We start from the raw sequence: 15,780 nt of genomic DNA, 5'->3' as shown, positions 1-15,780 counted from the left end.
CGTCTTGTTCTTTTTTAATAGTTCAGTCAGTGAGGCAACCACTTGACTAAAATTTGGTACAAATTTCTGGTAAAAACCACTCATGCCCAGAAATCTCAAAACTTCTCGTTTTGTTGTAGGCACTTGGAAATCCATGATAGCCTTGACTTTCGCATCTGTCGGAGCCTCCTTACCATGTCCAATGGTATGGCCTAGATATGTAACCTGCACTTTTGCAAATTCACTTTTAGCCAAGTTCACCACCAAATTAGCTTCTTGTAGTTGAGTAAATAATTCTTCCAGATGCTCCTCCCACATCTGACTGAAAACGATTATGTCATCAATATAAACCACAAAATTGCTTAGACCTGCAATTACTTTGTCAGTCTTTGAAATGTCACAGGTGCATTCTTCATACCAAATGGTATGACTTTAAACTGATATAGTCCACTTGGCATTACAAAAGCTGATATCTCCTTTTCTCTCTCCGACAATGGTACCTGCCAATTTCCTTTTAGCAAGTCAATCTTTGTGATAAATTTTGATTTTCCCACTTTCTCAATGCAATCCTCCATGGGATATGAAACTGCTTTTGTCACCGCATTCACCCTTTGATAGTCCACACGCAGTCTGTGTGATCCATCCGGTTTCGGTACCAGTACAATAGGCGAACTCCAGTTACTGCAACTAGACTCAATGATATCATTTTGAAGCATGAAATCAATTTCTTTTTGTACTTGTGATAACGTTGAAGGATTTAATCTATAAGGCTGTTGCCTTATTGAAGATGATATTTCTTTACATACATCATGTAAAGCTAAATGTGTCTTTGCCAACTTATTTCCACAAATAGGTTTGTGTGACTGCAATAGCTTTTCCAAATCACTTTGACACTTGCTTGGAAGGTAATTCAATATTTCATTTAAATTTTCAAGCACCCCCTCATTATCCAATTTGATTAGAGGAAGATCAATTTCAGAGCCCTGCACTTCTACCTCTTTCTCATCATCCACCATCACTAATACCTCTTTTTGTTCCTCTTCTCTGTCAAAGTACTTTTTAAACATATTTTCATGATACACCCTCTGCTTCTTTCTTCTATCTGGAGTATTCATTAAATTATTTACTTCACTCAATTTCTTTTTAATCCTGTAAGGCCCACTAAATCTTGATTTAATGAATCCCCTGGTACTGGTAACAAAACTAGTACTTTCTCTCCAGAAACAAAACTGTGAATTTTAGCCTTCTTATCTGCTTTCACTTTCATCACTTGCTGTGAGATTTTAAATGTTCCCTAGCCAACCCATATGCTCTATTCAATCTTTCCCTTAAATTTGCTATATAATCCAGGAGAGTAGTTTCTGAATTTTGACCTACAAATCACTCATGAATCAATTTCAGTGGTCCCCTTACCTCATACCCATAAACTAGTTCAAAAGAGCTAAAACCAGTCAATGCATTAGGAGCATCTCTAATAGCAAATAACAAAAATGGAATTCCTGTATCCAAATCCTGTGCATAATCAAAACAATTTGCTCTTATCATAGTTTTTAAAGTTTGATGCCATCTTTCCAAAGCTCCTTGTGCCTCTGTGTGATAAGCTGTTGACTTAAACTGTTTTATCCCCAAACTGTTCATTACTTCCTTAAACAGCTGTGACATGAAATTTGACCCCTGATCTGATTGTATTTCCTTAGGTAAACCATATTTTGTAAAAAAGAATTAACTCCTACATAATCTTCTTGGTTGTAATATTTTTTAAAGATATCGCTTCAGGAAACCTGGTAGACACATCCATTATTGTCAATAAAAACTGATTCCCATTTTTAGTCTTAGTGAGGGGTCCTACACAATCAATCATGACCCCGGTAAAAGGTTCTTCAAATGCTGGTATTAGGATTAAAGGCGCCGGCTTAATCACTGCTTGTGGGTTTCCTGTTATTTGACATATATGACAGGTTCTACAGAATTTGACTACATCCCTATGCAATCCTGGCCAAAAAAAAAACCTCTGTATCATTTCCTGTGTTTTCCTAATTCCTAAATGTCCCCCCATTGGAATTTCATGAGCAATCCTCAGAATCTCATTTCTGTACCCTAATGGGATAACAATCTGATGCACCAGCTTTCTTTTGCTGAGACATGATCCGACCGTCACTTTCTCATTAATATATTTCCTCAAAGATAACAACATACTGGAATACATTTTGCTTCAGTTTCTGAATAAGCTTTCTGATATAACTATTTTAATTGCAAATAATTTTTCTGTAACTCCATTAACATCTTTGAGTTAAACACTTCAACTGAAGAGCCCTGCATTCCTTCCTCCTGAACAATGTTATCAAGTGCAGTGCCAGCTAATTAGATTTTGACACCTTCTTCTTGCCTTTGAACTGCCTGCTTATCTCGTTCTTCCCGATGAGCCTTTGATCTCATTACAACACAATCAGGAAACAATCCAGGGTGTTCCTTCTGTAGCACTTCTGTTGAAAACACTTCTACAGGCTGCTCAACTACCACAGGCATCACCCACATTTGCGATCCAGCTATATCATTACCCAGAATAAATTGAACCCCTGCAATGGGCAATTTTTCCACCATTCCAACTATAACTTCACCTGGCTTCCATCTGCTCTTTAAATTTGTCTTCCACAATGGAATAGATTTAGCATCTCCATGAACCCCACTTTTTACTACCTTCTCCTGCAACACTCCCTTTCAACAACAAATATCATTATCCCACAACATTAAGGATTGACTAGCCCCTGTGCCTCTTAAAATTTTAACATATTTACCTACTCCACCTTGTACACATGGAAAGACTTTCCCTTCACATACAAAGTCTTTAAACATTTCTGTGACCTGCTCCTCAGAATTCTTGAATAAATTGTGAACACATTCTCACTTCTTTACCTTTCACTGATTCTCCCTGTTTCACCTGCACACAAACTACTGGTTTCTCCTGTGCCTTAACCTCAGAACCCACAGTACTTCTATTTCCAGAGCTTTTCTGTACCCCAATAATTCCTACAGATTTTTCCTGCAATCTCCCAACATACTGAATTCATGTGCCCCACTTTATTACAATGAAAACACCTCAATTTTCAAATATCACTACTACCTTCAGCACTTTCTTTTTGTACAGAGAAAAAACTTCCTGGGAACTTCCAGCTCCTCCTTCTCTTCCATGACTACCTAACTTCCTTTCACTTTCCCACTTTTCCTCCTTTTCCAATTTGAAAGGGTGATGAAAAAAAGGTTTAGCTCTATGAACTAACTCAATCATCAGCTCTCTCTGCTGTTTGTCTTACAGAGTCAACCCTCTGTTCCTCCACATGAGTTCTCATTACTGAAGGGATTGAATCTTTAAATTCTTCAAAAAGAATGACATCCCTAAGAGCTGTATAGATTGTCTCTATTTTTAACGCCTGTATCCACTGGTCAAAATTACTTTGTTTTACCCTTTCAAACTCAATATAAGTTTGCCCAGGCTGTTTTCTCATATTCCTAAATTTCTGCCTGTATGCTTCAGGAACCAACTCATATGCACTCAAAATAGCTTTTTTCACCACATCATAATTGACCAACATTTCTTCTGAAAGTGAAGCATATAACCTCGTGCCCTACCTAACAACTTAGACTGTAATAATAATGTCCAGTTTTCCTGTGGCCATTTCATCTGTTTAGCCCCACGTCTTGAACACTCTATTCAAAAAATGCAAATTCACACTCACTCTCTTACATATCAAAACTGGTACACATCTAAGCACCCAGGCTAACTGGTTTTAATCAAAGTAAGACACTTAAGAACACCCCAGACTAAACCTCTATTTTAAAAGAAGAATATTTTCCAAAATATTATAAACATTAATAGCTTCATGACAATGATTAGCCCAGCAATTGCAGACCAGTCAGTTTAATTTCAGTGGTGGGCAAGATTTTAGAAACAGCTATTCACGATAGGATTAGTCACATGGAAAAATATGGGTTGATAAGGAAGAACCAGCATGGATTTCTAAAGGGGAAATCATGTTTAACTAACTTGCCAGAGTTTTTTTGAAAGGGTAACAGAAAAGGTCGATGAGGGTGATGCTGTTGATGTGGTGTACATGGACTTTCAAAATGCATTTGATACAGTGCCACACAACAGACTTGTGAGAAAAGTTATTACTCATGTAATAAAAAGGACAGTAGCAACATGGATACAAAATTGGCTGAAAAATAGGAAGCAGAGAGAAGTGGTCAATGGATATTTTTTGGGATTGACGAACGTTTGTAGTGGAGTTCCCCAGGGATCGGTATTGGGATCCTTGCTTTTCTTGATATATATTAATTATCTAGATCTTGGTGTGCAGTGGACAATTTCAAAGTTTGCGGATGGTACTAAGCTGGAGAGCATTGTGAACTTCAAGCTGACATAGACAAGTTGGCGGAGTGGGCAGATAGGTGGCAGATGAAGTTCAATGTGGAGAAGTGTGAGGTGATGCATTTTGGTAGGAAGAACATGGACAGACAATATAAAATAAGGTGAAATTTTGAAGGGGGTGCAGCAGCAGAAAGACCTGGGTGTATATGTGCATAGATCATTGAAGGTGGCAGGACAGATGGAGAGAGCAATTAATAAAGCATATAGTGTCCTGGGCTTTATTAAATAGAGGCATAGTATACAAGAGCAAGGAGGTTATGCTGAATTTATATAAGACGCTCAGTAGACCTCAGCTGGAGTATTGTGTACAGTTCTGGGCACCATATTATAGGAAGGATATGAACACATTGGAGAGAGTACAGAAGAGGTTTACCAGAATGGTTCCAGGGATGAGAAACTTCAGTTACGAAGATAAATTGGAGAGGTTGGGACTGTTCTCCTTGGAGAGAAGGCGGCTAAGAGGAGATTTGATTGAGATGTTCAAAATCATGAGGGGGCTGGACAGAGTAGATAGGGAGAAGCTTTTCCCGCTGGTAAAAGGATCAAGAATTCTCATTCAGAATTTATAAAAGAAGCAAATATGTGAGAAAATACTTTTTCACACAACGAGCAGTTCAGGTCTGGAATGCACTGCCTGGAAGTGTGGTGGAGGCAGGTTCAATCGAGGCATTCAAGAGGGCATTAGATAATTATTTGAATAGAAACAATGTGTATGGGGAAAAGGCAGGGCAATGGCACTAGGTAATAATGCTCATTTGGAGAGTCGGTGCAGACACGATGGGCCGAATGGTCTCTTCCTGTACCATTAAAATTCTGTGATTCTGTGAAGAGTAGCAACATGAAAAGATTTGTATTTTGAGAAAGATAAAAGTTCCAAAGGCATGAAAACAATGGAATTTACGTACTAAAAAGGGAGAAACATGCATAAAGGAGAATGAGGCTGTGTGTCAGGGGAAGGCATTGTAAGATCTAACAGAAGTGCAAGAAGCCTCCAGCATTTGTGCATAAACCTGCTGTCTACAGAAACTGAAGCTGGAGAGAGTAATTTTGAATGCCACTGTCCAGGGTATTGTGTTACTTTGCTGGATCTGTTTGAAATCTATTTTTGGACCATTGCCTTAAAGTGGGTGTAGCTGGGAGCCAGGTTAATTAGGGATTTTAGGAGTTATTATAGTAGTAATTTGTAGTTCTGTGTGTATGCTTGAAATCTTCTCTTCTGTAAATAAATATTTTAATTTAAAAAAAAATCTCAAATCTTGGTAGACTTGTTACTTCTGAATTCAGGGCACACATTGAAAAAAATACAAATTGCAAAACCGTTGTGATAGTGTGATCAAGTTTCCTGAATGGATTTGACCAGCCTGGCACACATCATCTGCCATGTCATAGCACTCATATGTTTCAATAAGATCACTTCTCATTCTTCTAAGCTCCAATGGATACACGTCCAGCCTGTTCATCCTTTCTTCGTAAGATAACGCCCCCATCCCAGGAATCAGTCAAGTGAACCTTTTCTGAACTGTTTCTAACTCTCTTATATCTTTTCTTAAATAAGGAAACCAAAATTGTACACGGTATTCTGGACATGGTCTCACCAACACCCTGTACAACTGTAGCAAAACTTCTCCACTTTTATATTCCATTCCCCTTGCAATAAACATCAACATTCCACTTGACTACCTAATCACTTGCTGTACCTGCAAACTAACTTTGTGATTTATGTACCAGGACACCCAGATCCCTCTGTACCTCAGAGTTCTGCAATCTCTCTCCATTTAAATAATATCCTGCTTTTCTATTCTTCCTGCCAAAGTGAACAAGTTCACATTTTCCCACATTATTCTCCATCTGCCAGATTTTTCCCACTCACTGAACCCATCTATATTCCTTTGTAGTTTCTTTACATCTTCTTCACAACTTAATTTCCGATCTATCTTTGTAACATCAGCAAATTTAGCAGCCATACATTTAGTCTTTCCATCCAAGTCATTGATATAAATTGTAAATAGTTGAGGCCCCAGCTCCGATTCCTGTGACAGCAGGTTCAAAGGGCTGAATGGCCTCCAGCTTTTATTTATATTCTTATTTCTCATTATCTAGTCCATTAAATAGATTCTTCCGGCTGTCAGTCTCTCCCACACCATTCCCAATGTTAGCAAAATCTGGGTTCTCTCTCCAAATCTCACCAAACTACTAACATTGCTTCCCTGTTCCCAACACATTGGGTTTAGAATTTTCATCCTCATCACTTCTGCAGGCATTTTCAGTTTTCTGTTGTCTTCCATGTTCTCCTGTCCTATGATTTGTCCTTTTTTCCCCACTGTAGTCAGGTGATCTGCTCACTGTGGCCTAACCGCTCTGTGTACCACTGAAGCGTTCTCTTTGTCAGTCTCCCCATGCTTCCCTCCCTTTGTGTTATTCTGCTGTAACCATTTACACTGCCCCTCTAACGACCATACTCCCTCCCTCACTCCCTTCTTGCTCCTCTGAAGCTCAAGTCAATGTAACAACCGAGAATCAGTTAGATTTGTGAATGGAAACAGAAATGAAAGTTTACATAGACTTAAATCTGTGACAAAGAATCAGGCATCACCTCTGCAAGAGTTTATTATTATTGAACCTGATAAATTATCTAAATATGAACAGAGTTAATTTCTTTTCTGAATAAAGCAATCTTTTATTTATTTTACATAATAATACAAAAATAATTTTGTTTGTTAGGACATTTCTGAAACACTGAACAAGACATGAAGGCACTTTGTGAGATTCTGTGCAGTTATTGGGGTGAAGGCATTCCCACTGCTGCATCACCCCAAAACATTCCCCCAAAACATTCCCCCGTCACCATGGTACCCCAAAACATTCCCCCGTCACCGTGGTACCCCAAAACATTCCCCCGTCACCGTGGTACCCCAAAACATTCCCCCAAAACATTCCCCCGTCACCGTGGTACCCCAAAACATTTCCCTGTCACCGTGGTACCCCAAAACATTCCCCCGTCACCGTGGTACCCCAAAACATTCCCCCGTCACCGTGGTACCCCAAAACATTCCCCCGTCACCGTGGTACCCCAAAACATTCCCCCGTCACCGTGGTACCCCAAAACATTCCCCCGTCACCGTGGTACCCCAAAACATTCCCCCGTCACCGTGGTACCCCAAAACATTCCCCCGTCACCGTGGTACCCCAAAACATTCCCCCGTCACCGTGGTACCCCAAAACATTCCCCCGTCACCGTGGTACCCCAAAACATTCCCCCGTCACCGTGGTACCCCAAAACATTCCCCCGTCACCGTGGTACCCCAAAACATTCCCCCGTCACCGTGGTACCCCAAAACATTCCCCCGTCACCGTGGTACCCCAAAACATTCCCCCGTCACCGTGGTATCCCAAAACATTCCCCCGTCACCGTGGTACCCCAAAACATTCCCCAGTCACCGTGGTACCCCAAAACATTTCCCAGTCACCGTGGTACCCCAAAACATTCCCCCATCACCGTGGTACCCCAAAACATTCCCCCATCACTGTGGTACCCCAAAACATTTCCCAGTCACCGTGGTACCACTATTTATTCTCTAGTACCAAATGAGTATTTCCGCAACATGCCAAAACATTGCCACTGACACAATAGCCCATGCCCACACTATGACTCCTGGAACGAAGCAGTCACTGACTGTGTGATGTCATTTCTGTTCTCAGTCACATCATTGGCTCAGCTTCTCTCAAACTCAAAAGTTAAGAGAGTTAGTGAACATCTGGACACAGACTAATCTGGTAAACTGTGAATCAAGTTAATCAGCACTTATTTTGCAAAGGTCTCATACTGAGGGAACTGTTGCTGCTCAATGGCCCAGAATCTTTACCAGAAGCAGTGCCCATTCTAAAGGCTTTTGCAAAGTGTTAGTGGCCACAGGCATTGAAGAAGATTTCAATAAAGCAATGAGAAAAATTCCAAATCCACATTCTGAACAACAGGTGAGAAAGAAGAATTGAAGAACTCAGGGACATCAGATTTAACTGTGATCAGGTACAGTCTGGACCCACAAAACAACATTCCCTCTCTCCCAGGCTGTAGCCCATTAATGGTTCAAGAACTGTGAACTCCATCAGAATATGGCACTGCATTGTCAGTTACATAAGAACAGAAGGCCATTCAGCCCATCAAGCCTGCGCCACTATTCAATATGATCAATTCCAGATCTTACCATGTAATTCAATGTCACTAACCAGGAGACCCAGATACAATGGAATTATGAAAACCTGGTGCCAGACACTTGCAATGAAAACATATTTCTGTGTCTGGCACAACCTGGAAGTATATTGTGTAAAATGTCTAACTCTAATCTGGAAGTTGAGTTATGACAAGGCACCAATTCTCAAATAATGCAAAATATTCTGTTCTGCTCAGTTACTGAAAATGAAACTGGAACTCGCATAACAATCTGATCTTCCTTTCACTTCTGGTGAAAGGGTTAGAAGCTGGGAGAAGAGTCATACGGACTCGAAATGTTAACTCTATTTCTCTCTCCACAGATGCTGCCAGACCTGCTGAGTTTTCCCGGCATTTTCTGTTTTTATTTTGGATTTCCAGCATCTGTAGTATTTTGCTTTTACATTAGAAGCTGGGATGTTATTGAGGAGGATGTGCATGTATAGGAAAGTCTCTCTCAAACTCTGCACACTCAGTGACCCACACACATCTCGGGAAGGATAAATGTTGATTAAAAATGAGCTGGATCTTTGGTTACTCTTTCATCTAAGTCTCTGTTTTACAAAGACATTTCTCAAGGAAAACACTGATAAGAACACTCAATACTGACACAATAAGTAAATAATGATTCAAACTCTTTTCCTCAAGCTATCCCTCTGACTCCCTTTTTGTGATGAAGAATTTCTGGGGATGATTCAGATGTTTCAACTGAAATTGGAAAGGCCTCTGACTGCTGGAGAACTCAGATCAAGGTCACAATATTTGTAAATGCGACCTCATTCTTCAATCTTAGGAAATTCTAGTTATCAAGAGTTTTGCAGAACGGATGGATGTTTCATAAATGACATTTAAACTGAACACAAAATCCTTCTCTTTGTGGAAAATACAGAAAGAACTGAACTATTTAAATTTTCATATTAAATCACAACAAACACACTGAGAAATTAAAGGTGAATTAAAATATTTGGTGAAACTATAAATCCCATCATTTCGGACCAAGAATCAGTACAGGTAAAGATTCACAGGCTGCAGAATATTTTATACATTTTGAGAATTCTAACAGCAGCCAGCTGGTGGAACTCAAGGCAGAAGGCAAGAATCTACTAATTTACCGGTTTCTCCAGCCTGTACCTTGACATTGAGGCTGCCCACTCCCCTATGGTAGATTAATGGACAGCATGATTGTTAACTGCAGTGATTCCCTGTATCTCCTTCACACTAACAGACGATCTTGAACTGAGTCACCTGAATAGCTGAATCAGCCGAGGTTAGGACTTCACCAGAACCTCCACCACGAGCCTCTCTGAGATTAACTGACACAAAATAAGAACAAATCAGGGATCAGCTACACAAATCAAAATGATTGCCAACAAACAGCAAGATCATGATTGAGCTCCAACATTGTATAATACATGACATCCTAACATCTCCCAGCAGATAAATAACTGGGATCCAAGATGATCAGTGAGTGTCCACACCTGAAAAACTAGGCCACTCCATGAAGCCAACAAATTGCTGGTCATAAATGTAGAGAGTTGTTGGATGAGTTCATGTCAGCAAAGCCTGTTCAGCTCTGATGAAACATGTCTCAGATGAGCCACCGAATAGAATGAAGTTCTTTAAGGGCTCAGATTGAATTCACTGGTTGGTGACTCTAATCACTGACCCCAGCCCCCCACTGTCTGAGCCAAGGAGATGTCTAACCAGCTCACCAAACATGAAATATATTCAAGAGAAATTGGCTTTTGAAGCTTCGAGGATTGATGAGGCACCAAAATAGCTTTTCCTCAGAAATTCTACTTATTGCAAATGGACCCAGATTAATTTCAATCAAGCAAACTTTCAGAAAATTAGCATTTAAATTAATTTCTAGAGGATGAAATTAGTGACAAAACAACATTAATTAATCGTCCAAATTCCCAAAAGGTAAATCAGACAATCCCATGTGGACGGTAAGAATTCCCAATGGAGAGATGATCCTCAGCCCCTCATGAAGCAGCAAGTGAAACCATTCAGTTCTCTGAAGCTCCCCAAGTTTTGGGAACCCCACACGACCCACACAGGAACACTGAGGGGGTGGAGGGCACAGGCCCAACACCAGACCTCGAACCACTGGCCCGTTAACCCCAGTGACCCCACCCCAGTCCGGGACAACTGAACAGAGACCTGGACTCCCCTCACTGAATGTGAATCTGATTCAATTCTGTATAAAGAAGGATCCCATCCATCCAGTACTCGGACTCATTCCCTCCCCGAGCATGGTCTATGATCTTAGATGCTGCAGCATCTGTTTTCCACAAGATGGACACTTGGCCTGTGCCCGCGCCTTTCTCCCATCAGGCACGAGCATTGGGTGAGGAGGTGGGAGATGGAAGAGATTTAAATGTCCTCATCCCACAGGCACAGCTGTTTCTGTGGGACGTAAAAGTCAAACTGGGAGCATTTCTGGCAGCTTTTGATGCCACACTTGTAAGAGCTGGTCTTGCCTTCAGGGTCCTTTGTGCGACAGTATTTCAGGAAGCAAGGGTACCACTCAATACAGAGTGCGTAGCGGCAGATACAGCCTTTCCACCGATCCCGACTCACCCGACATCGGGGCACATCCTCCGGAACTGGCATTAAATCAAAGATTGAAGCCTCAATACCTGTGGAGAACCAAAGGGGCAACAGGTCACCCTGGGCTCAACTAGCAGATGGATAATCCCACTTCACATCCTTTTCCCCACCTTCAACATCCTGCAGCCCCTTCCCCACAGCCTCGTCAGTAATATATCCCACTGACCCCACAGAGGTTAAAGTTCACATTGTGCAAATCAGTTAATCCAATGCAGTCAGTCAGCCTCCTGCTGTGAGAACCAGGTTAACAGGAGGTCAATACCAACACTCTAGATTAGATTAGATTAGATTAGATTAGTTAGATTAGATTAGATTAGGGAAAGGGAGTAAAGGGAGGGAGGGGGTGCAGTTGAAGAGGCATGGGGAATACTGGCAGGTAAACATCACTGGGACTATTAATTCATGTGGAGGGTAAAGGTCAGCATGGAGTGGTTAGGCCGAATGGCCTGACCTGTGCTGTATCAATTTGGCATTCCTGGGTGTGTCTCTGGGAACTGTGAATGGTAGAGTCTCTCTCTGGGTAGAATATCTGTCTAAGTGAGCTGGAGATCACATGGATGCAAGTTATGTTACAATTATCTAGAACTGTGTTTAGATCCCAGTGGAGTAACTGGGTTCAGTTCTGGACACCAACCCTCAGGAAGGATATCCTTACCTTAAAGGGGGTGCGGTGTAGATTCACCAGAATGATCCTGGGGCTAAAAGGGTTAAATTATGAGGACAGTTTTCACAGACTAGGCTTGTATTCCCTCAAATATAGAAGATTAAGGGTTTATCTAATTGAGGTGTTTAAGATGATTAAAAGATTTGATAGAGTCGATGGAGAGAAACTACTATTTCTGGTGAGTGGTTGGAGGGGGAGGGGATGGGGAGGGGTGGCGGGGGTGGGGAGGGGGAGGGGATGGGGAGGGGTGGCGGGGGTGGGGAGGGGGAGGGGTGGGGGGAGGGGATGGGGGTGGGGAGTCCAAAACAAGGTGGCAGAACCTTAAGATGAGAGCCAGGCCATTCAGGGGTGATGTCAGGAATCACTTATGCACACCAAGGGGAGAGGAAATCTGGAACGAGGGGGCGCGCGGGAGGGGGGCGTGCGAGTGTGAGAGAGTGTGCGCGTGCGAGTGTGAGAGAGTGTGCGCGTGCGAGTGTGAGAGAGTGTGCGCGTGCGAGTGTGAGAGAGTGTGCGCGTGCGAGTGTGAGAGAGTGTGCGCGTGCGAGTGTGAGAGAGTGTGCGCGTGCGAGTGTGAGAGAGTGTGCGCGTGCGAGTGTGAGAGAGTGTGCGCGTGCGAGTGTGAGAGAGTGTGCGCGTGCGAGTGTGTGCGCGTGCGAGAGAGTGTGTGCGCGCGCGAGTGCGAGAGAGTGTGCGCGCGCGAGTGCGAGAGAGTGTGCGCGCGCGAGTGCGAGAGAGTGTGCGCGTGCGAGTGCGAGAGAGTGTGCGCGTGCGAGTGCGAGAGTGTGCGCGTGCGAGAGTGTGCGCGTGCGAGTGCGAGAGAATGTGCGCGTGCGAGTGCGAGAGAATGTGCGCGTGCGAGAGAATGTGCGCGTGCGAGAGAATGTGCGCGTGCGAGTGCGAGAGAATGTGCGCGTGCGAGAGTGTGCGCGTGCGAGTGCGAGAGAGTGTGCGCGCGCGAGTGCGAGAGAGTGTGCGCGCGCGAGTGCGAGAGAGTGTGCGCGCGCGAGTGCGAGAGAGTGTGCGCGTGCGAGTGCGAGAGAGTGTGCGCGTGCGAGTGCGAGAGTGTGCGCGTGCGAGAGTGTGCGCGTGCGAGTGCGAGAGAATGTGCGCGCGCGAGTGCGAGAGAGTGTGCGCGTGCGAGTGCGAGAGAGTGTGCGCGTGCGAGTGCGAGAGTGTGCGCGTGCGAGAGTGTGCGCGTGCGAGTGCGAGAGAATGTGCGCGTGCGAGTGCGAGAGAATGTGCGCGTGCGAGAGAATGTGCGCGTGCGAGAGAATGTGCGCGTGCGAGTGCGAGAGAGTGTGCGCGTGCGAGAGTGTGCGCGTGCGAGTGCGAGAGAGTGTGCGCGTGCGAGTGCGAGAGAGTGTGCGCGTGCGAGTGCGAGAGAGTGCGCGCGTGCGAGTGCGAGAGAGTGTGCGCGTGCGAGTGCGAGAGAGTGTGCGCGTGTGAGTGAGAGTGTGCGCGTGCAAGAGAGTGTGCGCGTGCGAGTGTGAGAGAGTGTGCGCGTGCGAGTGTGAGAGAGTGTGCGCGGGCGAGTGTGAGAGAGTGTGCGCGGGCGAGTGTGAGAGAGTGTGCGCGGGCGAGTGTGAGTGTGTGTGCATGCGAGTGTGAGTGTGTGTGTGCATGCGAGTGTGAGAGTGTGTGTGCATGCGAGTGTGAGAGTGTGTGTGCATGCGAGTGTGAGTGTGTGTGTGCATGCGAGTGTGAGAGTGTGTGCATGCGAGTGTGAGAGTGTGTGCATGCGAATGTGAGAGTGTGTGCATGCGAGTGTGAGAGTGTGTGTGCATGCGAGTGTGAGAGTGTGTGTGCATGCGAGTGTGAGAGTGTGTGTGCATGCGAGTGTGTGTGTGTGCATGCGAGTGTGAGTGTGCATGCGAGTGTGAGTGTGTGTGCATGCGAGTGTGAGAGTGTGTGTGCATGCGAGTGTGAGAGAGTGTGTGCATGCGAGTGTGAGAGTGTGTGTGCATGCGAGTGTGAGAGTGTGTGTGCATGCGAGTGTGAGAGTGTGTGTGCATGCGAGTGTGAGAGAGTGTGTGCATGCGAGTGTAAGAGAGTGTGTGCATGCGAGTGTGAGAGTGTGTGTGCATGCGAGTGTGAGAGTGTGTGTGCATGCGAGTGTGAGAGTGTGTGTGCATGCGAGTGTGAGAGTGTGTGTGCATGCGAGTGTGAGTGTGTGTGTGCATGCGAGTGTGAGAGTGTGTGCATGCGAGTGTGAGAGTGTGTGCATGCGAGTGTGAGAGTGTGTGCATGCGAATGTGAGAGTGTGTGCATGCGAGTGTGAGAGTGTGTGTGCATGCGAGTGTGAGAGTGTGTGTGCATGCGAGTGTGAGAGTGTGTGTGCATGCGAGTGTGAGAGTGTGTGTGCATGCGAGTGTGAGAGTGTGTGTGCATGCGAGTGTGAGTGTGTGTGTGCATGCGAGTGTGAGAGTGTGTGTGCATGCGAGTGTGAGAGTGTGTGTGCATGCGAGTGTGAGTGTGTGTGTGCATGCGAGTGTGAGAGTGTGTGCATGCGAGTGTGAGAGTGTGTGCATGCGAATGTGAGAGTGTGTGCATGCGAGTGTGAGAGTGTGTGTGCATGCGAGTGTGAGAGTGTGTGTGCATGCGAGTGTGAGAGTGTGTGTGCATGCGAGTGTGTGTGTGTGCATGCGAGTGTGAGTGTGCATGCGAGTGTGAGTGTGTGTGCATGCGAGTGTGAGAGTGTGTGTGCATGCGAGTGTGAGAGAGTGTGTGCATGCGAGTGTGAGTGTGTGTGCATGCGAGTGTGAGAGTGTGTGTGCATGCGAGTGTGAGAGTGTGTGTGCATGCGAGTGTGAGAGAGTGTGTGCATGCGAGTGTAAGAGAGTGTGTGCATGCGAGTGTGAGAGTGTGTGTGCATGCGAGTGTGAGAGTGTGTGTGCATGCGAGTGTGAGAGTGTGTGTGCATGCGAGTGTGAGAGAGTGTGTGCATGTGTCTCTCTCTCTCATGTTCATTTCACAAACCTTTCTCCGTCCAGTAATTCACATCACTCTCTCTTGCATAGACAGCATCCATGGCCTCCGCACATACATTGTTGATGTGGACACTCAGTGGGTTCGCTCTGCTGTAATTCACTGCCACATCCATGTACAGGTGCTCTGGGCCCCGCTGTTCCTCAGCCACACGCACTGTCCTCGGATTCTTCTACAGTGAGAGACACAAAATGTCCAGTATTGGAAAGGTCACAACTAGAGAAACAAAATCAAAGAATGTCATGTCCCAGAAACAGGCCATTCAGCCCATCAGCTCTGGACCAGTGTTTTCATCTAAATGAATCACCAGTCTATTCTCACTTAAACAACAACTTCTGTTTATAAAGTGCCTTTAACGTCCGAGGCACTTCAGAGTAGCACTAAAAACAAAATGTGACACCAAATTATAGAAATGAGATATTCAGACAGTTGACAAAAGGTAGGTCAAAGAGGTAGATTTTGACAAGTGTCTTAAGGGAGGAAAGCAAGGTAGAGAGGCAGAAAGGTTTGGAGAGGGAATTCCAGAGCTTGGGATTTGGACAGCCGAAGGCACAGTGGAGTGATTAAAATCAGGGATGCTCAAGAGGCCAGAATGTGATGAGATGAGGGACGAGGATATGGAGGGAAGGATGAGAAATTTAAGATCAAGACATCTGACTGGGAGCCAGTGTAGATCAGCGAGCACAGGGATGATAGGGAACCGGGGCTTGGTGTGAATCAAGACAAGGACAGCAGAGTTTAGAATGATCTCCAGTTTAGAGAAGGTGGGAGATGGGAGCAACACTCCTCCTCCAGCATCTCTGCCTGTTGCTGCTCTCACAGCCCATGTGTTTCCCCATTGCTCCTGCACTTTCCTCATCCCCCTGGAGCTTTCTCCACTTCCTGCTCTCTCTCCTT

The 15,780-nt window shown here is 44.6% G+C and overlaps 1 protein-coding gene across 1 annotated transcript in view; it reads right to left on the bottom strand.

The window, feature by feature from the left end:
* Positions 1 to 7,057: 7,057 nt before the first annotated feature.
* oafb (OAF homolog b (Drosophila)) overlaps positions 7,058 to 15,780 on the bottom strand; it is a 40,422-nt gene continuing 31,699 nt past the window's right edge. Inside the window, exons 3-4 of the mRNA XM_078533408.1 lie at positions 14,875 to 15,055; positions 7,058 to 11,260 (exon numbers count right to left, since the gene is read on the bottom strand). Of these exons, the coding sequence (XP_078389534.1) occupies positions 10,995 to 11,260; positions 14,875 to 15,055 (447 nt within the window). The 3' untranslated portion in view covers positions 7,058 to 10,994. The remainder of the gene's footprint in view (positions 11,261 to 14,874; positions 15,056 to 15,780) is intronic.

This window comes from Cetorhinus maximus, chromosome 2 (assembly GCF_964194155.1).
Source record: "Cetorhinus maximus chromosome 2, sCetMax3.hap1.1, whole genome shotgun sequence".
Lineage (NCBI taxonomy): Eukaryota > Metazoa > Chordata > Chondrichthyes > Lamniformes > Cetorhinidae > Cetorhinus > Cetorhinus maximus.
The sequence above is the reverse complement of the archived record's forward strand: the minus strand, read 5'-3'. Positions and strand labels throughout refer to the sequence as shown.